The following is a 23,228-nucleotide window of genomic DNA, read 5'->3' as shown; positions in this document are numbered from 1 at the left end:
TTCCCTTATTATTTTGCATGAAGGAAAATGTGCCTTTTAGAAGCTGTTCTTTTCAACACAGCAGCTCAGGAAGGATGGCCCTCAAGCAAAGTAACTGCCATTATCTTCTGCTCTCAGCAGAATGGAAATCAGAGAACAATCTACTCCAAGTATATTCATCAACAGTCAGTATCATCATCTGATACTGGAATTTCTTAACTTCACTCCTCTCAGCAAGAAAAGCAGACAGAAATCATTCTCTCTTAAGTCAGCACGTGAAGCACTTCTACATTTTTTTTTTTTCTTGGTCTGGCTGCATAACAGGCTGAGAAGTGGCACACACCAAGTTCTGACCATCCATGTTGGTTTCCCAGGGCTTCCAGGTACGTATTGTGGATGTGAACATCCGTGCTCTCCAAAGTGTGGGTGTAGGAGACTCTGGAGTGCTCTGCAGCACTCAGAGACAGCAGCGACTCTTTTGAGGTTATCTGACCTGTCCACTGTCCATAACCATGCCTGTTCTGACAGGATTGAGTACTGTATGCTCCTTAAAAGGCAGCCTTTGTTGGATCCTTTTTAAGATAATTTCGTTTCAACTTTCACCTGAAGGATAACAGGAAACTCCTGAATAACTATTTCTAAAGCATGCTGAAGTGTATATATTTAATAGGTGGACATAAATGAAAAACCACTTACATACATAAAAAAATAGGAATAAAGAAGGAATAAAGAGGATCAAAGACAGATTTGAGGATAGATGTGGATAAGAGGAACGTAAAACTGCTACAGGAGCATGGATGTGGCATCTACTAGGAACGTATTCCTCTTAAAGACATTCTGATTAAAACAAACACAACCCAAACAAATCCTTCCATTAAACTCAGAACCATCAGGACAGATCTTGAAGGTAAGCTGATTTCATGCTTACAGAACTCAAACTCTACTGATGATGCTACAGAGGAAATTTAGACAATATTTAAAGTTGCCACCACATGGTCTGAATTTTTTTTGCCCTGTGCAGCCGGCAGCAGCAGTAACAAAGAAGACCTCTCAGCAAAACAGCAGTCTGCCTGGATGGCAGCTGAACAACCAGACTCTGCAGCTGTTGGAAAAGTCAAACCCAGAACTCCTGGAATTCCACGTAATGATTAACCACAGAATTTAGTTTATTCACTCTAGTTAGATTTCTGAATAAGTCTTTTTAACTGTGGGCAATCTCTCTGACATTGCAAGGCACTATCCAGTACCTCAAGGTCAGCACAAACAAAACAGATGACCAGATCCTTCTTTGAAAGCCCTGTCGTGTCTTTCCCCCTGACGATGAATACCACCATTCTGCACATCGCTGTCAAAAGCCTGGCAACCTTTTTCATGCCAGCTAGAGAACGTTTGAAAAAAACATGCTGTTACCACGCTCAGCTCCTCACCTACTGTGACACTTAGCCAGGCTTCACTGTGCTATGCATTCCCAACCTGCCTACATACATCTCATAACAAGACTAAGCTTTTCCAGTCTGCAACCTCCTCTTTGTTTTACCTACATAATACACGTAGCACAATTGGATCTTCAAAGAAGCCTTTAGCTATTACAACAACACAAGAACCACCAAAACAGCTGCTAAATTATTTTTAGCAATTATAGGATTTGGCTTTTAAATTGCCTGTATCTTTAGGTCCTGGTGGATATTCAGTTATATCCAAGTCCTTTTCAAGGACGTGCTCAGATAATAATTCAGTGCCCTAAGAACTGTATTTCACACATGCTACTTCAGGTGTCCTCATTAAAAGAACCTTTTTGCTGTAAATGACAGACCATAATTTACATATTATATAACTACGCTTCCTGTATTTCCTTTTTTTATTTTTTCTAAAAATGTAGAAGTCTTATTACTCTTCATTTTCAGAAATTAATTTCCAACTTACAGGGACAACATTTTGTTTCAAGACTAAGTTCTATCCTTTTTCTTTCAAACAAAAGTTTTGTCCTGACTTGTTTGGAGATGTACTCTGCTGCTGTAGAGTGAAAATTCTTGATGCCGGGTAAAAATCTCAAGCTTTAGGGGGACTGACAACTGATAAATAAAGCAAAAGCCTTTCATAAAAGTTCACTGTAAAGCCTAAAAAGTAGAGATCGCATAATTCAGAAAGAAAAATCTGAACCCCGGCAATATTAAAGTCTAAGTTCCATAACAAGGGCTAAAATTTGGCTCAATTTTTGGACAAGATTAAGTCAACGTGGCATACAGGGAGGAGACTACCATCCTCTCATTTTCCATACGAGTATAATGCAAGGCATGAGAGAAACATTTTATTGTATTTGATGTTGTGGCAAAGCCATTTCACACAGATTGTGGAGATATTAGCGTGGCTGTTGATGGAAGATTGTGTGGCACAGTAGAAGAGGAGGGAAATTAAACAAGATGAACAGAACAGTGGCAAAAATAAGAAAGGCTAGAAAAACAGGAAAATTCTTCACAGAAAATGAGTATCATACTTTACTGGACTCAAATGTGAATAGTTGAGTCAAAATCCCAAAATCAGACTCAGTTTCCCCCCAGATATTAGCTTCTTTCAGGTTTCAGCTTGCCTGGAAGAAGAGCTCGCTATCAGACACAACAGTAACCTAACAGCAAACCACCTACCAGCGGCAAGCATGCTCACCTTGTTACATGAGAGCATCAGTGACATGCAAAACCAAGCATCAAGCTAACTGAAGATACCGTGTGTTTCTGTTAATGTCTGCTTGATGTTTTTGAAAATGTAAAAAAAAATAATCACGATTTCATGAGTTGATGATTAATATGTTCTCCTTCAATAGTAATGGCATATCACATTTTGTATCTCATTTAACACTTCCTTTATAGTTCCACTTCATCTCTCAATTACAGTAAAAACTGAATTGTACATTCTTCCTGCCTTATTTCTTCTTGATTTGAATCTGTTGCATCCTATTACCATGTGAGAGTCAGAAACAGGTATTTCTACCACCTTTCAGCAGCCATTTGACAGGCTCTGCTACCTCATGTGCAGGTCTTAAGCGTCACTGAAAGGTCTGCATGTACCTCTGCTAAGAACTTCACATCAGCCCTCATTCAAGCAACATTATCACTGTAATTAACGACAGTGTATATTAAAACAATGAGATGTACAATCAGCTTAATTGCTGGCAGGGAGGGAACAGATCAACTACATTGCTGTCAGCATTCCTGCAACATGTCTGGTTTTTTTTTTTGATGGAACTTTTATGATCTTTCAGTTGAATGATATATACAACGGATGCCTGAGGCAAATCACCATTAAAAATACAGGAACAGTGGTAAATTTAAAAAACCCAGCAGACAATTCTGCCTTACCTTTTCTCCTGAAATCAGTGGCAAACAGGAACAGAGCTAGTCCCTCACTAGGTCTTTGCGAAAATCTTAATCTACAAGTATAAATTTGTGCCAAATTTACAAGACTGAACAGCAATCCTGCTCCTTGCCTTTGACGCCTCCTAGAATGTATTTGGTACAGGCACTTTTACCATGACACCATTGCAGACAGAAATTGCTTATTTGGCCAGACTTCAGCAAGTGTCATCTTCATTCCACAGTCACGTAGCACTAGTAATACCTTTAAGTAATTACATGGAGGCATCAGTACTGGAGACAAACTGAGTAAAGTGCAAGTATCAAGAAAGAAGGGTGGCAGGAATGGAGATAGGAGATATCAAGGAAAACCAGCATGAGCAAAATAAATGCGGAGGGGTTTTCTGTTTCCAATAAATGAATAAATTTCTGGACACATTTTCCAAATGAAGAACAACAGATATATCTGCGTCCACCCAGCAGCTGTGTTCACAAACCTTTGCAAAAGCCAAAGAACAAGACAAAGTGAACCCACTGTTGCTTCCAGCAAACAGACACAGTTTAACAGATTGCACCACAGCACAGGGAGGATAGCTTCCTGCCTCTTGTGAAGCTTGGGAAAACTCAACAAATGCATGGGAATGACATAATACGCGCTCTCACTGAAAAGTAATGTTTGCCTCTTGAAAGTGACGTTTTATTCATAGGCTTTCATAATAAAGGTTGGACTGTATTTTTAACACTATGGAGGATCTCTGGTGCGGAAGCTACATTTGCACAATTAAAGGGGTTGCACACAAAAAAGCATTTCTGCATATTCTTTTCACAATTTAAAACTTAAGACAAAAAGGAAGAATCCATGAAATTAAGAGAAAGAGTCCTTTCGATTAACCAGTTACAAAAGTAACTAGAGACAATACAGTCTTACAATGGTAGATCAGTCAGTCTTAGCTGAGTTTGTAAAAGCCTAAACATGAGCAGAAGAAACATTGGACCCCAGCACCTGCAATGTCTGATTTAACATTTTTAATCATGGTAGCAGCAGCAAAACAGTAGGTCCGAAATAGAAGGAATAACAAATACATGAGCTCTGCGTGTCTTTAAAAAGTACCACTTTTTTCATTTGATTAAAAATTAAGGTTTTGTATTTGAACTTTAAAGAGAACTGGAATTAGCAATATATACTGGAACAATACAGTGTTGTCAGAAATTTTTCAAACTTTTTAGAAGCATACACGAATATAACTTCTTCTATGGCACTTCACTAAATGTCAGCTAAAGAATTAAGAAAAATAACAAAAATGTGTTATCTATTAATTGGGTATGAAAATATGGGTATATTTTAGGTGATAAGAAAGACATTTTACCTACCTTCACATGCTAAATTACAGTTTGTTTTCAACCTAAGCCACTCTTTTGTGTATTTTCAGTTTACTTACAGATCAATTTTTCCAACATTACAGACGTGCACAAAGGTGAGCATGCACGCAAGCTTCTGAAGGACTGATCTAGCAGGAAATCTAAATGCCCGATCCTGCTCTCACTGAAGTGAAAGGGCCATAGACAGATGCATGCCAGAACATACACTGATCAATAGAGCAGTCTATCTTAGCAGAGTCACCAGTCTCCCACAGTTACTGGTTTTCGAAGAAAGGACTAGGAACTCCCAGAACAGAGAACTATGAAACATTTTGTTCATTTCCTAGCCCATGCCAGGTAACCAAAATATTTGTGTATTAAACTTCATAAGTGTTAGGAAGTGCTAATACTTTCATAGAGGTTTAATAACTTTTAAATTTGCATCTCAAAACTACTTTGAACCAATATTTATGAGTTGTAACTGGGTTTTGAAAACTGCCACATATATACAGGTGGCTCAGAAGGATTTTCACATGGATCTGACTACCCAGAACCCTTCAGCTTTTCTGAAAGCTCTAACTCTGCAAAACATAAATAAATATATCACTAGCTTCACATGCTTTTTATTCTCATTAAATGGCTCTGTGCATTCAGGAATGGTATTAAGGACCACCTGCTTTTTCTCCCCTTCCATGAAACACTATTCGTTTGGGGGTTTTGTTGGTTGGTTGGTTTGTTTACTTTGCTTTTTGTTGGGGTGTTTTTTTGTTTTACTTTATGTTCCCCTCTTAACTTGTCCTCTTTCTACATGGAGGGTTTTAAAGTTCTGTAAACCTCCTCATGCAAAAGTGTTTTAGGAATGTAAAAAAAAAAATGTCTTTGAGAATAAGAGTTAAGCATTACATTATGATCCTCGGTTTTCGGTATGTCTTTTGTCACTAAGTAGGAGCAGGACTGGGCAATAAAATTATAGCTCCAGCAAAAAGGTTCAACAGCTAGCATCTTTAAGCTTTATCATCAAAGATCATGTGCCAACTACCTATTCCAGTCCACTTGTCCAATGGCATCAGTTGCTGTTTTTATCAGTAACAAGGTTTATGTATTTTTTTTCTGTTCAAATATAAAAGCCTCCCCCCATGAAAACAATGTCAGCAAAATATATGAAGTTCACTGCCACATAAAGATTACTCAATGGTAAAAATAAACCACTAACTTTCAGCTCAAGTGGTTAGTTTCCATCCCCCCGTATTTTTTAATTATTTTTTTTTTTTTTAAGGACTTCAAACATTAGCATTCCTTAATAAAGGACACATTCAGTATAAACACAAAGCCACACAACATTCATAAAAAAAGAGGGGTTAAAATGCAACTGTATTTCACAGACACAAGTCACAGTCATTAAATTAAATTATCACACATACATTATAACTTATTTATTATTTCAAGCTATACAGGCAACATAGCACCAAAATGGAGAAATTTCCTCTGAACTTGATGAACAGTAAATATTTGATTCTGAATTTTGGAAACAAGTATTTTCTTTCATTTTTATCAGAATTGCCCTAAATGAAATCCACCATCCAAAGTCTGGTTTATGACATTATTTGGGTAGTGACATATGTTATCAGTTATCTCTGAAAAGGCATCCCCCATTTCCAAAGTTTAAAAAAAATGAATAGCATATGCTAACGTTAAGACTTCAGCCAGTGAGATATTAAATAAATGTGCTGTTTTGGTAATGAGGTATTCTGAAGTTCAACATTAGGCAGCAGCAGAAGTAGAGGTAAAGGACTGAAGCTGGTTTTGAAAACCAAGTTCACTGATTCTGAATTCCCTTTTAATATAAAAGATTATTTAAAAGATATAAATACTTTTTACACATTAGAAGAAGTGAATTAAGGCACTTATCATACACAGCAAGATTTTCTGCATTAAAATGAAAACAAATAAATATTTTACTTATGCAAGTTTGGGTTGCTTCTGCTCCTACAGAAGTCAATGGGATGCCTGGCAGTAACAACACTGGAAGGGGACTGGGATGTTAATTCTTATTAAATAAATTTATAGTCATTAATAACTGATTTCTTCCACTAGTGCAAAGACAGAATTACATGAGCAACTATGTATTCTGGAGCGACTAAAAGAAAACTGAAGAACTAGAAAAACAGCCATGTTAAAGAATATTCCATTATATGTCTGAAGGGCAGTAAGTAACAGCAGCAAGATGTTTCTGACACTTAAAGGGTAACTTAGAAGACTAGCTGATCCACTCTTTTTATGCCTATTTCCTCTGAAATCACAAGTAATACTTATGAAATGACATAAAAATCCTAAAAGTGAGGAAAAGAAACACAAATAAAAATCTTTATCAACATTTCAGACAAACAGAACATTGTTGTAAGGGTCAAAATTTGCCTGTATCACTGACCATAAAGACATCTCAGCACAGTTAGATTTAGACTGTTCCCAAGTAACTCAGAAAAAATAATATTCCTAAACTGTAGTTTTGTGGGACTTTTTAGAAAATATAATTTGAACAGTTAGTGAGTGAAACACTTGTCTGGGATACTTAATTTCTTTACTAACAACAAAGTACAATTGACATGACTAGTTTGTTGTCAGCATTTTGTTCTTTTAATAGTGTTAGAACAGTGTAAAAGCACTCTGCACAAGTACTGTTCTTGGAAAAGTTGTGTCTGTCCACTTCCAATCCAAGGTCCCTTTAATTACAGAAACTATCTTTAAAAACTTTAAAAAGTAATTCAGAAAAGAATTCTACAGTTATTATTTGACTTCACAATTGGTATATGGTAAAATTTTAGGACAAACTCTTCCTAAGTCTTAACTTCAAAAAGAATTGGATGCGTCATATCTCAACCCAAAATATAAATGTGAAGTAAAAGAGCATGAAGCCCAACATGCTAAGAAGACAAATGTAAGAAAACAAAGTGCTGATGACTACACTACAATTAATTCACATTAGACAGTGTAATTCTTTTCCATTAGTATTCAAACAAAATTCCAAATGTAGATGTTTTCAAGAAAGTCAAGCAGAAAAAAACTTCAAGATGGACCTTAACTTTGCTACGCTCTGAACTGTAAATGATAGGGCTTAGTAAGAAAGCTGCACAATGACATGTGAAACTGTGCAGATGAGAAAACCAGGACACCTCAAAAAGACTATTTGAGGTAAAACTGAAGATGGTACAGAGCAAAGGCTTAACCGTTCACTTTTGTGGCAATAGTTGTTAACTTCAAATTACAGCAGCTTCTGGTGCTGCATCTGCTCAGGTAAGGCAGGCACACGGTAAGCCATCTGGTTTCAAACGTGCCATGAAGATTTACTGATAATAGACTACTCCAACGACCTTTAGGTAAACACCGTTACAATCTGGATTCAGTAATCCAGCTATGTATTCTCTCTGAAGGAACAAGAAAGTATGAGGAGCAAACATGCATTTCAAGTTGTGACGTACCTGATTAAAATGTCTCTGATAAAATTTAGGTTGCTATCCACTCATACAAGAATGAAAGCCCTAATGAAGTATAAAGTTTCCAAGGTAACTCAGCTTCTACCACGACTGCCTAAACAGGAACCTTGCTGTTTGGCTACCTGGCTTTCCAAGGGTTTTGCTAAGCACTGAAAAAAGTATTTGGGACCAAAAATAAAATCAAACTCCTAAACACAGCAAAATCTTTGTCGTCCAAAAATGTGAATAAACTCTCCTCACTATGTGAAGCCAAAAGGTGTTGTCTTCCTATATATGAATAGCCTATTTTATTCCCCCAGTGTAACTCCTCCTTACACTCCATAATATCTTTAGGAAAATAAATAAAATGAAAGGTACACAGCACAGTAAAAGCATATATGTATCAGGAATTTTGCAAAATTTACACTTGTTTTCTGTTGTACAGTACCTGCCTAGGAGGCATAGAAAAAGAGACTAGAAAGGAAGATATGACCACTTAACCAAGAGGTAAATACCAAAATCTTAAAAGAAATTGAGATAAAAAGGGGAAATTTCAGTTAGCAGTCAAATACAATCCTTGAAGTGAAGGTACCATAAAAGAAACTGCACTGAGAAAAGTGTACTAGATGAGTAAAAGAGTTATCACCTATTAAACAGCAGAAGGAAGAATAAAACAAAATGTATGTTCACATCACACATTTTGCCCAGGTACAAGGTCAAGGCTTTGGCACCGGAAATCTCCTAACTTGCTACTGCGTGCCAAATTATTTCCCAGCCAAGCACTGCTAAAATTATTTTATTCTCTAGTATAGCCACTTTACATTGGTGCTATAAATGAAAGCTTTGCAAGAGTGTACATTTATCTGCACTATATATCTGAAGATTTGTTGTATCTAAACATAACCATTGATCCAACTAACAGCTGATTTGATTATATTCCCACATAATTTTTGTCAGGTAACAGATGATTGTTTGGCTAAGAATGCTAAAGCATGTGGATATGGGAAACGCTGTGCAGCGGAGAAAAAGCTTAGTACTGAAAGTAACAAAGCAGCATTCTTCAACTTAATTGATACAGGTTATTCTACAACTCTTCTAGAAGAAGTTTTTAATTCTAGTCATTACAGTTCAGTTTTAAAACCTTACAGTATCTTTGTGAATTTGTAACACTCCCTCATTTCATGCTTTAAGTTAAAACCAACTTCTTGTCACTAGGGTCAGAAAATCTGAACCACTCTGCTGAAAATTAAAACAAACCAGAAATCTTACTGCATGGTCTAAACACAAAAACCCAATAACGCGCTGTGGAAAAAAGGGATACAATAAAAATCTATACTAGAACAAAAGTACTCTTAGCCAGCTGTTCAGAACGCTATGGAATTTTTCTTGACATTATATATTGTGACATATGGTTTCCATACTTTTTAGCTTGCAATTTATTCATTCTTTCATGAAGTTGTGGTTCATTGTCTCAATCGCTCACCAATGAAACCGGAGTAGTCTAGAAGAAAAACATCTAAGATGCATGGGGCAAATTTACTGGTGGTGCAACTCCATTAAAATAAGCAGCTATATTTACCTCAAGTATTACTTAATGTATAAATACATTATAAATATGTATATATCAAGATACACATATCTATAGTGTAATTTTTGTATATCAAAAAAGAGGTAGTGTACTTAGAAACATGCCAACTAGGCAGTGAAATCTTGAAATCAAATATTTCAAATTTTGAAAGACTTGCATTTAGGCTGATAAATATTAGACAACCATTCCTCATTTACATTAAGAATCAACACCAATATTGTTTGAAAACAAGGCAGAGTCCCTCAAGATGCACAGACTGGGTGTAGACCCACTCCATTTCCTTTGGGTTTTGATAAAAAGGCAGAAAGGAAAAAAAATTCTAAAAAAATGAGAGCAGCATGATTCAGCTCTTCACTAAAGAAAATTCTGTTAGAAACTTGCACAAAACTAAGAGGGTGGAAGTTGCAAGCTACATTCTAAAAAGGTCATTGACAGGGTCTCTCAATGACATCAAACAAACTCAAGTTCCAGGCAAAAGGATGTGTTTCCTAGTCATCCTCCCTGTAAAACTTTAGCGCTTCTTTCTGGCTTGGATATCGTGATATGAAAACATTGGACTTTTCTGAATTTTCAAAGATTCAGAGAAACAAAGTTTCTGAATATGCATAATAGTTCTGAGAAAGTGTCCTGGAGTGGTACGAGCCTTTAGAATTTGAGATTTACTTGCCTCATATTCCTTTGGACAACTGCAGAGATCAGCAGAGGAGTACACAGCTTTTAAGCTTTGTAGTAGTCAGCTCTGGTGGTCACAGACAGATGCTTTGAAGTGTAACAGCCCATAGCTGCTAAACTGCAGAAAGCGTCACCAGAATTCTGGTTTCAAATCAAACCACAGCCTTCCTTGCAACTGCCCTTTTCTGCATTTACAAGGTATGTTTTACTTGAATTACCTTGTGTAAAGTCAAAGAAAAATAGAAAGAAATGTACCTACAAGGCATGTTGCTAGAAGCCTTCTATCCTCAAATATATACAGGGATAGCTGACGGAAAAAGATAGAATGCCCCAGTATGGAAGACAGCATAAAAGACACTGACAACTGATAAACTAGAGCAATCCTTCTACATGGTGGATCAGGTTCCTGACTCAGCATTCTGAATTAGTCTTAGATTATTTGTCTCTTTCTGAATCTATTTCTGCTTGAATATAAATCCAAGAGGAAACTGTCTGGATATGTAAAAGCCAGAATAATCCATGAGCGAAGTTTTTAGTTCAGATATAGTTTAGACAAAGCTACATCAGAATGAAGAAAAAGTTTTTAAAGTAATTTTGATACCCATTTGTGAATTAGCTGGGCCAGACACAGAGCCAATATTCAAGGAGGTCAAGGAGTTGTTCCACATAAAGCAATTACTCGGGAATTCCCTTCCTTCTACTCACTCTCTCCATGTATTACATACATGCCATGCATGCCAGAAGTAAAAGACAGAAGAATCTGTCATGGCAATACATGTGGGAATTCTCACATTTCATTTATACTTAAGTTTTGACATTGACATCTCACTAGTAGGTATAAAAGTATAATGCATTGCTGTGCAGACACATAAATATTACTCAATACTTTTATAAAAAATGTAAATAGTTTTTTATCCGGTTCTTGCTGTCTTTATAGAGAAGTCAGTAAGTGTATATGTGACATGCTTGATGACTCCAGCCTCCAGAAAGTGGCCAGTCATTAACATTCCCCTATATTAGAGCATATTGTACGCCAGAAAGGCGTAAGATAGACAGAGCCACGATCTATTGCCAAACTATCACCTCTCTAGTCAAACACCCATAGGTGAAGGCTAAAAAAAGTCATTTGTGCTAGGCTACAACTGTGTCTGTGACTAAAGCTGTTACTGCTGTTTCATCATAGTCATCCTCAGCGAATAAAGTTTGCTCTATTTAAACAGCAACAAAAATTAACTGAAGTTTCTGTGTTGGCAGCGTTCAAACTAGCTAAATTACTAAGAAGTGACAGCATAGTTAATATGTGAGTCGGCTTTTATTTCCTGAATCAGCTACATTTGCTTCTGCACACCACCACGTGACAGCATGATGAAATTAAAACTATGACTGAATAACCATAAAGCTTGCAGTCATGTATAAAAAAGAAGCCACAAACTCTCTCTGATAACTAGCTTCCATTCTGAACTTCATTTTTCAAAGATTAAAAATGGTTTATTATGTCAATTGAGATATAAACCAACATGAAAATCTTTGCAAAACTAACCCATATGTTAGGTTACAGGTAACCTATTAATGCAGGACAAACTGCAGCATCACCCCGGGAATGAACTGGCCGTAAATAACCTTTGATCTAAAAGGAAAACCAACATGAAGTTCAAAGGCAATTGTGTGCTAAACGCCCTGCTTGTCTTCTCAGCACCTGAACTGCATACATTAATTAAGCATTAGTCACTACTAATATTTGGCTAATGGCTAAACAAGATACCCTGTCTGTTAAACACAAACCCAAAGCTCTGTTTTGCACAGTGGAAGAAAGAGATAACTGTGTAAATTATTAATTCAAACTTTCATTTTAAAGTCTTTTGGCAATAAATTAGAATAGATTAGGTAATTTATTAGTGTTTATATAAAGTTGAAATCAAACAATATTTTTTAAAATGCTTCCATGTTAGATCAAAGAACCAAATTACAGAATTTTATTAATAAAAAAATAAAAATTAAAACTGTTGTCCTAGCCAGTCTCCCAGGGATGTTAATGACAGGTCTTTAACTGATTTCGATGGAACCAGAACTGGATCCAACCTCCTTCGATTGCTATTATTCTCCTCATCATTGAGCACAATAATAAATATTGTTTCAAATTCACAGCTTGGGAAATATAACATACTCTATATTGTAAAGCTTGCTATGATTACTTCAGTATGTTAATAATTAACTAGTGGCAATTTTAAAGATTAATGGTGATTACTGTAGGCATTTTTACACATTAACAGACAGTGACATGTAGACAATAACATATTATAGTTACATACATAATTATACATAGACAGCTTTAATTAGTCACTGTTTCAAAACCACAAATATAAACTTTTATACACAAATGTACACGTAATATGGAGTAAAATGTTTGATGACAGAGTGTAATATACATGTGTGAGTTATTTTAGAAATATGCTATTAGAAAAAAGTTATGCACTAAAAAGCTTTTTTTTTTTTACAAATATAAATATGTAGGTAATACTACAGTATAAATTACAGCATATACTTTTAAATTTAAACACAGATCAAATCACAACCCTCCAAAATAGAACAACCTATTAGGTATTGCTATTAGCTATGATGATTTCTGGTAATTTTCAAAATATTCCCTATGATGTTTTACAGACCGTGATACTGTTCCCACCGAAATGGCTGTTTCTCATTTAATTCAGTGACTGCAGGAACAATTGCTTAATAAAACTACATAGAATATATTCCACATGCATTATTATTTCACTGTTATGAAATAAAATAATATCATTTTTAAAAGACAAGGAAAAAATAGAGCGACAGAAAGACCAAGAAAGCAAAAAATATTAGTGAATGCTATCGTACCGATTTCCATGGTCCCCGATGCCATGAAACATCACCAGGGCAAGAATGCACATTACATTGTGCCATATTGGGTGGCTTGTCTAGGATTTCACAGTTTTGATCACCCAGCATTTGGCCAGTAGGAAGCTGACAAATCACCAGTCTTGTCTTTATTCCATCTCCACAAGTTTGAGTACACTGAAATACAGAATTTTATATCCAATATTTTTATTAAGAGAGTCATCACATACCATTAAACCAAAAAGATATAGCAATAATCAGTACATGGTATTATTTACTATGTTTATTTACATATTCCCTGGACACTAAATCCAAGAATAAGGACTTACGGTCTTATCTCATATAATGAAAAAAAAATTCTCCCACCAAAATGTTTACCAAACAACATATTTTTGGTATATAAGTAATTTTCTACAAAAAGCAGAAAAAGTCTCAGTTACAGAGAATCTACTCGATCAAGGAGAAGTAACCTTTTGTGAGAATAAATGTGCATATATCTCTCTGACAGGAGGAAAAGATGGAAATTGGTCCTAAAACTAGTTTTCCCTGCCAGGAAAAAGAAAACTCACACACTGGGCACATTTTCTCACAGTCTAACTTTGACTAAGTGTAAAATACATATACAATGTGGTTTTGGGGTTTCAGTTTTCCCGTAATTCTGCAATACGAGACAAAAATACCAATTCTCATTTCTAATGAGCTATTAAATAATACTTACTTGGATGTATATTTATACTGCTTATATCTACACCACAGTTCTGGATTAGAACAAAGAACAAAGTTTATCTAAACAGGTTGAAACACACTCTTTTTAAATAAGGAAAAAAATAGTGTTCGGTTCCATTTACAGTCAAATAATTATGTTACTATTTCTAAGCTTATGCGGTAAATAACGTTTCCCTTTGGAAGTGAAATGATCTTACTTCTCCCCAGTTTCCATAGTTCCATCGTGGGCAGGGTCCAGAATCACAGTGTCTTGACTCTGGAGGTTTTGTTGCCTCATCGCAATAGCTAGCACTTCTTCCTTCCTCATCTTGACATACTACAACTCGACGGTGAAATCCACCTGCACAAGTACTAGAGCACTACCAAAACATGTAAACAGATGTATCACCATTGCATAATCAGAAAAATGTAAAATATGTTGTTTCAAACTTAAAATTCTATTTTTTTTAACTTTCAAAACTGAAATTTTCTAATTAAAATTACTACTGTTTAGAACTACTTAAAAGTCGAAATTGCAGGAAAATATATTTTGAATTTAATATGTTCTTAATAATAATAATTTTTAAATTATTGTGCTGCTTTTTTGACCAAATCTGTACTGCAATAACATTTCTAGAAATGTTAACACACAAGTGAGAAAACAAATTAATATATTAAAAAAAAAATAATGCTTACTGCTCCCCATGGTCCAGTTCTCCATTGATATCCTCCCACAGAGGGATGGTTCCACTGGTTTTTATTGTCTTGTGGATGGTGTATTGGAAGGTAACCTATTTCTGGAAAATGGCTTGGATGGTCATGTATTTTTGGAATATGATGATAAACTGGTTGACATGGTGGCATGTTACATTCCTGCTCTTTGGAAGGGCGGCCTTCAGGATCACAGTAATTCTCGTTGATTTGTTGATGATAGTTGACACAGATAACTTGTCTTGTTACTACTCCAGTATCACACGTAACTGTGCACTGACCAAAAATTAACCCAACATTTGTGACAGAACTTTGATAATTAATAACCAAAGACATTTATATTTACTTTTGACATTAAGAAATGCATACTTTATTTTTTCAAGGGGTGCCATTTGTATCACACTTGCACAGAATACAAAGTCCCCATTTCTAATCAGAGACTTTGACCCATAACCTGAATATACACATGGAAAAAAATTTACAATTAATACTTACAGGGGACCAATTTCCAACTTGCCACTCTCCACATGGGCTAAAGCAGCTTGAAATTTCAGCTGGTCGTGGTAAATGAGCACAGAAAGATTCATCTGCTATTCCTCCATGAGCATCTCTACAACTCACATAGCGAGCACGATCACCCTTCCCACAGGATGCAGAGCACTGTCAGAGAATAATCCAAGCTCATCGCACTTTAGGAGACCAAAACAAGATCATGCAGTCATCTAAAATACTAACATAGCTCAGCATCAGCTTGACTTTAGTATTAAAAGCTGAGAACCAGATTTCCATGTTATGTTGATAGAGCCACACATATAGGAAGGAAAGTGAAATGTTGCCAGATGGTTTAAGACCTTAAGAATTCTCATCAGCTTGGAACTGATTTGCATGGCCTTAATTCTTGTGAAGCAGTTCAGTGTATCTGAACAGGCAGCATTTCAACTATAACATGGAATCATTACACATTATATTATATTGCCTTGCAAAGGCAAGATTTTTATTTATTAAAAACAGAAACATTAGAAAGTAACTTCCAGAACATTCTAGTTATTACACAGTGAAGCAATTATTTACATCAACTTTAAAAATGAAAACTGATATTCACAATCCATTTGCCACTCTAATTTATGTTAGCATATTCCATTGAGCCCTTTCTGATGCCTTTATAGCTGAGAAGTTCAAGGTGGATTTAGTGAAGAGTTTCTTGAATTTCTTTCGTCTATGCACTCTTTACTGCTATTTAGTTAATAGCTGTACAAAGATATAATTGTGCTATAAACTTTGTTAAGAACCTCAAGGGATTAACAGGCGCCCCCATATTTTTATAGATAATTTTAAATTTTCACATTGCTCTTAAATAAATTTCATTTTCAACACTATCAAAATCAAAACCTCCAACATTAAACAAAGCTTGTGTAGAAGCCATTTTTATAATGCTCATTTTACAAATTATTTAAAATTAGACCTTTAAAGACCCAAACTGTTTAATATTGCTATTCATACAAAAGATAAAAAACATATTTTAGAATAAAAGGTTTTCTCCATACTCAGAAACCAACCAATTATTAAAAAAAAACCAACCACCCTCTTCTTTGCTCACTCTCAATCATATGAAAGCTATTTTGCTCAGAACCCCAGCTCCTAAATTCCTGTTGTTTCTCCTCCTTATTTTCCCTGGCTAGATGTGAAGCACACAGTGGTTGCTTGCAATGTCTATCTCCTCCTTCAGAAACAGGTTCTTAGGGGGAAAAAAATAATACAGAATTCCTTTAAAATTTTTCCTAAGCAGATTTCAGTCTGGAAAATATATTAATGAGACCTTTATGGAAAAATGGGTGAACAAATGGAGGACTGCTCTGCAAGATGTGACCACGATTACATTACATACAGGGGTCCACGATCCATATCTCCATTGGGTCACCTTTCCCACATGAACCAGAGGAAGCGAAGTAGTCCATAATTTTGTATTTTCTGGACAAGAGGGCAATTCACACTCCTGTGGGGGCGAAGAAAACAAAACACAACAGCTTTCAAATACATATTTTGTAAGTGTCAAATGTTAAAGCAAATGGCTTCCACAGAGATAGATCCTACCATTACAATAAGCCAGCATTAACAAACAAATACCACCTTCTAACTTCTCCCTGGCATTATTCAAAGGTTTTTCATTGAATTTTTGTGTTTTGCTTAAACTGAGAGGCAAGAAAATGTTAAACAGCATTAGTAATAACTCATAATGTCTGCACTTTGAGAAAGAACTGTGTTGGGCAACTTGCTGGAGACAAGGGGCATAGACATTACCGTGTTCTATTTCATAGTCACCTGCAGTACCAAAGAACTGAGTGAAGACAGTGGATGTGTTGTCCTGTCCTTTGTAACTTCAGCTACTGAGAACACAGAAATACCCAGTGTCAGTCAGCAGCCAAACAGGTACCACGATTCAAAATACAAAGCATACTCAAATCCAGTGTCTTCACACATATGTGGAGGTAAATTTATACCAGTTATTTGGCTTTTATATTTTGAAATCTTATTCAAGAAGCCATCAGAGGGCTGGTAACTTGTGACTGGTTTACTCTGGACCATAGAATCCTTTCTTTTCCTCTTCTCCTTGAGACCAGAAGGAGTCTGTCTCCTCAAGGAGGTATGTGGTTACCATCTTTGCTGGATATAAACGGGATGTTTCAATCTGGTGGCTAGATCAACATATTAATATATAGCACCTAAGACACCAATTGTTTTTAGTTAGAGGTAAACCCACTGACTGTATTAAAAACATTTCTTCTGAAAAATGATAGATTTAAATTAAGGCAAGCGATGAAGTAAACTGAGACAAGAAGAAAAGGTAAAGAAACATATTAATACTACACCGAATCATAATTCGTGTCTACACAGTTTTGAATTAGTATTGTTCCAACAACTGAAACTTTCTTCAAGTAGCCATGTCATTCCTTGAAGAACTGCATACAAGCAGAACTTTAGAGAATACCAAGCCAGTTAGGTGCTGTTATTAAGCATCATGGCAAGCAGTCTCCTTATAATATTAATATTCTACATGCTGGAGGTCCCCCTGCCCCAAACAATCAAAGGCCTTCAGACCCCTTCAGTCATATACCACATTTCCTAATCTCCCATCTCCAAATTACTCTTCTTTTACTTAACTACCTAGGCCAAATTTGAAGTTCAGGAAAAAAGCAAATAGTTTCAGGGTTTTTTTTTTTTTTTTCCTCATGTTAGAACTAGTTTCCTGCAAGTTCCTTCAAAGAGTCAGCAGACAACACTTATATTTAGATGCTTTTAACTAAAACATACAATCAACTGAAAGGTATTTTTTAACTTACTTGATTATCTCTGGGACGAGTAGCAGCATTACATTCCCTGTCATCATCCAAAATAACTCTGTAAGTCCCAGTAACACATTTGACTGCACGCATCTGGTATCCACGTCCACATGTTACGGCACACTGTTAAAGTCAATAATTTCACATATTTTGAAATAGCACTGTTTATAATCAATATAATTTTTAATTACATTTTCTATTTTAAAACTCTTTCTAGAATGAATAGGAAGATTACTGGGATGGTGTTAACTTTCTTCATGGCAGACCATAGGGTGCTTAAACAGTGTCCATAACACACCAATATTTCGGTTAGTGCTGCACAGTTCCTGTGCAAGATAAAGGCTTTCCCATTTTCCTCCTTCTATTCCCCTGCAGAGGAGGCTGGAGGTGGGCAGGAGACTGGGAGGGAACACAGCCAGGACAGATGACCCTAACTGATCAAAGGGACAATCCATGCTACATAACATCATGCTCAGCAATAAAAACTGGGATAGGGAAAGGAGGAGGATGGGGGCAGTAAGGGGTGGTTTCCAAATGAATCACTACCTACAGGTGTTAAATGTCTTTCCCTTCACTATAGAGTTTGACAAGAGTACACTCAAAGATGGCACCTAAAATATCAGATGCCTGAAAATATGATGACATAAATCCCATCCTACAAACATTGTGGTTCAAGCACAAATACTGGTAAAACCCAAGTTGTGGATAGCTATTACCAGATGGTACAGTGGAAAAATGGCAATGAAAAGCTCATCTCCAGTGACATGGATTGGTAAATTGCTTGTACAGTCTGTTCCAGCCAGGCCATACAAGTAGCTTTTTTTATTCAGAAGAGTTGTATCATAAGGTTGAATTAATTTTTTGATTCATTTTTACATTTAGCTTCTAGGAATGGAAAGCCAGCACCTTGTGATCAAAAGATTACTCAAAAGGTATCCAATGTTATATTAGGTAACAGCATAGTTATCTCTAATGTGGAAAAAAATATTACATGACAAAAGTTCTACACAAAAGAAATGTTTAAGTTAAAAATATACTTAATTTCCAAAGGTATATTTATTCTGTATTTTACTATCAAGCTATATGTAAGAAATAAGCATCAGCTGCTATTCAGTTATGAATTCTCACTAACATCCAAGAAACACTGAATAATCCAACATTTCTGCTGGTTTGAGTAACCTGATCTTAAGAAAGCTCCATGAAATTGAGTACCTTATTATTTTTTAATTAATTCTCATCTACTTGGTGACAAATGTTTCCTTCACAAATTAATTCACTTTTCTCCAGAATTTTGGAGCCACTCTGGTATACATGAGATAAGCACCATTACAAACAGGAACACATTTTTCAATAGCACTTTCACATAAAGAGATAGCAGATCTTTTAGCACCGAAGGTCAAAAAAATTCATAACAACAAAATACTAAGACTTTTTGCCTTCTATTATTAGCATACGCTTTTATTATCTTAATTAAAACTACCATTTAAATATGCCCAAACACCTATAAATATTTCATCTTTTACCTGTATCATTCATCTGAACAGTTTGCTATCTACATTTTCATTATTCTGGAATGTAATACATTCATATCTAAAAGTGCCTTTGATATTAAGGCTCAGGGTCAATGACTCTTTTAGGCATTTAACTTATATGTGGGTGTTCCTAAATTACAGGTTAGATAGCCAATAGGAGCAAATAAACATGTGAATCAATTTAACTAAAGTAACTGCTGAAGATCCAATTAAAATGTTTAAAACATACTGTTTTGTGATCACTCATAGTTTGACCCAGAAAACAAGAAGCCAGGAATCCTTATGTACTCACTGATCCCCAAGGCCCTGCTTGCCAAGACGCACATTCATGAAGTTCACATGGTGCTACTGATTCTGGTCTATCATTTGGATTACAGAAACCATCTCTCAGTTGTTCATCATTGAGTTGGCACCATACTTGACGATGCTTCATTCCTTTGCCACATGTCACAGGACACTGTAAAATCATTAGAATCAGAATCCAGCCAAAACCAGGACATAAAGACATGAATCTGCATTAACGGCTTCACTTTCTTTTAGTAATCAATTGGATTTTAAAGATCACATAAATAACAAAAATATTGCTTGAATGTAATTAGTCCAACAAAACTAGTTAATTTATGAACTCTCCATTTCCTGTAAACATCAACACAAATACTAATACAAAGGGATCACTATTAAGTTTCTAAAGCTACAAAAATACGAGAACAATGTACAGATTGTTTATTTCCATTAGAATAAAGAATACTTGTTTAAAATATAAGTGCATATATCATATCTTTCACAGGAAAAATTTTTAAACTATCCATGATTCTTTTATACCCATATAATCCATAATAAAATGGATATAATTATGTTCTTCAGTTGGCTGGATGGCTCTCATTGCCTCATAAAAAAGGCAGGCATGTGTATTACATTAGATAGATGTACTTTAAGTAGCTTCACTACCTCATTTTAAGGTAACAAAACTTCAGAGAAAAATAAATTCTAGGTGTGTTTTTCTGAAGTTCTCATGCCATTTGTTCATCTGGGATATATAACAGCCAAATCCTAGGACTTCTGTATTTTTATCATTATATGCCCCAAAATAGCCAGAACAAAAAAACCCCAAACACATAAAGCAGCTTTATTAATATTGATGACCAGGACCAAAGGCGTCTTTAAGTTTTACACACTACTTTACCTCACTCCACTCACTAACAGACCAGCTTGGACATAAGAATTCATTGCAACTCTGTGTTACAACCCTTGGAAGTTCCTGGCATTCTCTGTCAGGAAGATGACGACCCAAGTTGTTCATGCAAAAAGCTTCTCTGGTTCTGACACCTCTTGCACAGCTCCTAGAACACTACAGTGTATAAACAATATTACAAAACAGGAACCACAACGTGATAAAATCAGGTCAAAATACATTATCAGTCTTAAAAGTGAAAGACATTAAAGACTGTGTTAGACAAATGGGTCTTACATTTAATCCAAAATAGCTAACATGTTCACCTGAGTTAAATTTGCTTTTTTTAGCAGTTGCAAGAAAAAAACTCTTTAATGAAGATTAAAGCTGAAATTATACCTATTCCCCTTCTCCAAAATCCTCTCGGAACTAAATTATTAAGACTGTAAATAAAATATACACCTCTACCAGATCTTCTCCGCTGACATCCAAAACTAGTGACAGTTTCTTACAAAAAATAAAAGGAAGTGGCTAAAATATGAAGATTGGTATTAGTTCCTCCTACAACCCTGCATTTGTCAAACATTATTTTCTTTTAGTTACCTAACTAAAAAATTTTTATATAGAAATAAAAATTTGATATGAATGCTAACCAGAACTATAATGGTACATTATAAGGTTTTGAATTTGTACCTCTGACCATTCTGTGTAGTGCCAGCTTGTTAACGTACAGTCACCGTGGCAGGGCTCCCTGGCTGGTGGTTTCTGCTGATCAGCGCAGTACTTATCATCCACCGGAGCACTGAGTCCTTTTGAAATAGAGTACTTCATGCAGTGGATCTCTATAGACCGAAACCCTGGGCCACACTTTGATGTGCAGTCACTTTTTCCAACACTGTGCCACCTACAAGGATAAACTGTTACTGAAAGCTAAATATGTTTTAAAAAATAAGACCACAGTAAACAAAGCACTCTGAGAAAGTACCAAGCATTGTCATGTAAATATAGATATGCATTTTAGGGAACAGATAAAACTGTAAAATCTACCTCATCATGGAATTTTCCAAGCAGTATAAAAGAATTTGACTCATAGGTTTAAAAATATCTTTTTAAATTTAAAGGATCTTTTGTCTTAATTTCTTAGGTGACTTTGAAAAATGTAAACTATAATTCTAACTGTTCATTCCTCTGAACACTTCAGCATGGGCTTTCTTGGAGTGCAAAAACACAAGTCTGTTTCATATTAGTTCCAGTTGTGGGTACAATTCTGGTGAAAAATGTATTCTACCTAGTAATACAAGTTTTTGTGCCAGGATACATAGAACAGATTCACAGCCTAACAAAAGACTGTGTACTTTACCAACAAAAATTAGAAAAGTTCTACTTAGATTCAGGAGTGTAAACATAATGTATAAATCCATTATACCAACAGATTTGAGGAAAGGATGGAGAGGTGGGAGGGATGAGGGAGGTAGAGAGGGGTGTAGGGACAGAGGATGAAGCAATCTAAATTCCTTTGTTTTGATTTTTATCAATAAAAATATGGAAGACCACAATAGCTCCATCAGTTAGGAACCTCTTTTTACCTTAATTCACACTCTGTATTACACTCCTCAAAGACATCTGGTACAGTGGGTTTAACTTCACATCTTTGATCAGACACCACCACATGATCGCTTTTACGTATGCATGTCATTTTCCTTCTTCGAATACCTTGAAATGGAACCAAAAAAAGCAGATAAAGGGCTAAAATAAGAGTGCCTTGTTACACTAATGGATTTCATTCATCATTTAGTAATTTAACTGAGATACCCCATTAACACTAATCATTGTATACAGCAGATTCTGCTTTGTGCAGCTGACTACATTCCAAGTGGACAATCCTGCCGCCTTCTCAGCTGTACTACAGTGTTCTCAAAAGTATGTCAGCTTCCAGAAAACTAAAGCACAACAGTGCATTTACTCATTAGGCTAAGTATTAAAATATATCATGTCTGTCCTTTGCTAATTACCATTTCAACCCCCCACGTTAACTTAGAGGTCGTCATCCTTTCCTTTAAGGAAGCAGAAAACTGGATCACAGGGTACCTAAAAGGTCTGGAGTGCTGGGAGAAGTACCATAGCTGGCAGATGTTCTGCTTCTCTAGCACATGAACATTTCTACAACCTGACTCAAAACGAGAAGAAACTCACCACCACATATCTACAGGCATTTCTAGTACCTGCTAATACAAGTATCTATCAAAAATATGTGTACGTACACATTGTGTTTCACACATATTGCAGTTTTATTTTTACACTGGAATGGCCTATAGAATAACAGCTAAAAATTTGTAAAATATATATTCAAACAGCTTCGCCCCAGGTAGCAGATAACTAAAAAAAGACAAATAAATTTATATGAAAGATACTAAACAAATCCATGACCATCTGGAAATAGGATAATGGAAGCCTAATAAATATTAGTAGATATACAACACTGCTT

At 35.7% G+C, this 23,228-nt stretch overlaps 1 protein-coding gene across 1 annotated transcript in view; it reads right to left on the bottom strand.

The window, feature by feature from the left end:
* ADAMTS20 (ADAM metallopeptidase with thrombospondin type 1 motif 20) overlaps positions 1–23,228 on the bottom strand; it is a 100,880-nt gene that overhangs the window by 23,527 nt on the left and 54,125 nt on the right. Inside the window, exons 19-28 of the mRNA XM_056341449.1 lie at positions 22,330–22,456; positions 21,437–21,647; positions 20,756–20,920; positions 19,865–20,029; positions 18,041–18,163; positions 16,588–16,695; positions 15,198–15,362; positions 14,688–14,978; positions 14,210–14,371; positions 13,287–13,463 (exon numbers count right to left, since the gene is read on the bottom strand). Of these exons, the coding sequence (XP_056197424.1) occupies positions 13,287–13,463; positions 14,210–14,371; positions 14,688–14,978; positions 15,198–15,362; positions 16,588–16,695; positions 18,041–18,163; positions 19,865–20,029; positions 20,756–20,920; positions 21,437–21,647; positions 22,330–22,456 (1,694 nt within the window). The remainder of the gene's footprint in view (positions 1–13,286; positions 13,464–14,209; positions 14,372–14,687; positions 14,979–15,197; positions 15,363–16,587; positions 16,696–18,040; positions 18,164–19,864; positions 20,030–20,755; positions 20,921–21,436; positions 21,648–22,329; positions 22,457–23,228) is intronic.

This window comes from Falco biarmicus, chromosome 5 (genome assembly GCF_023638135.1).
Source record: "Falco biarmicus isolate bFalBia1 chromosome 5, bFalBia1.pri, whole genome shotgun sequence".
In the NCBI taxonomy this organism is placed as follows: Eukaryota; Metazoa; Chordata; class Aves; order Falconiformes; family Falconidae; genus Falco; species Falco biarmicus.
This window is presented reverse-complemented; position numbering and strand designations above follow the sequence as displayed.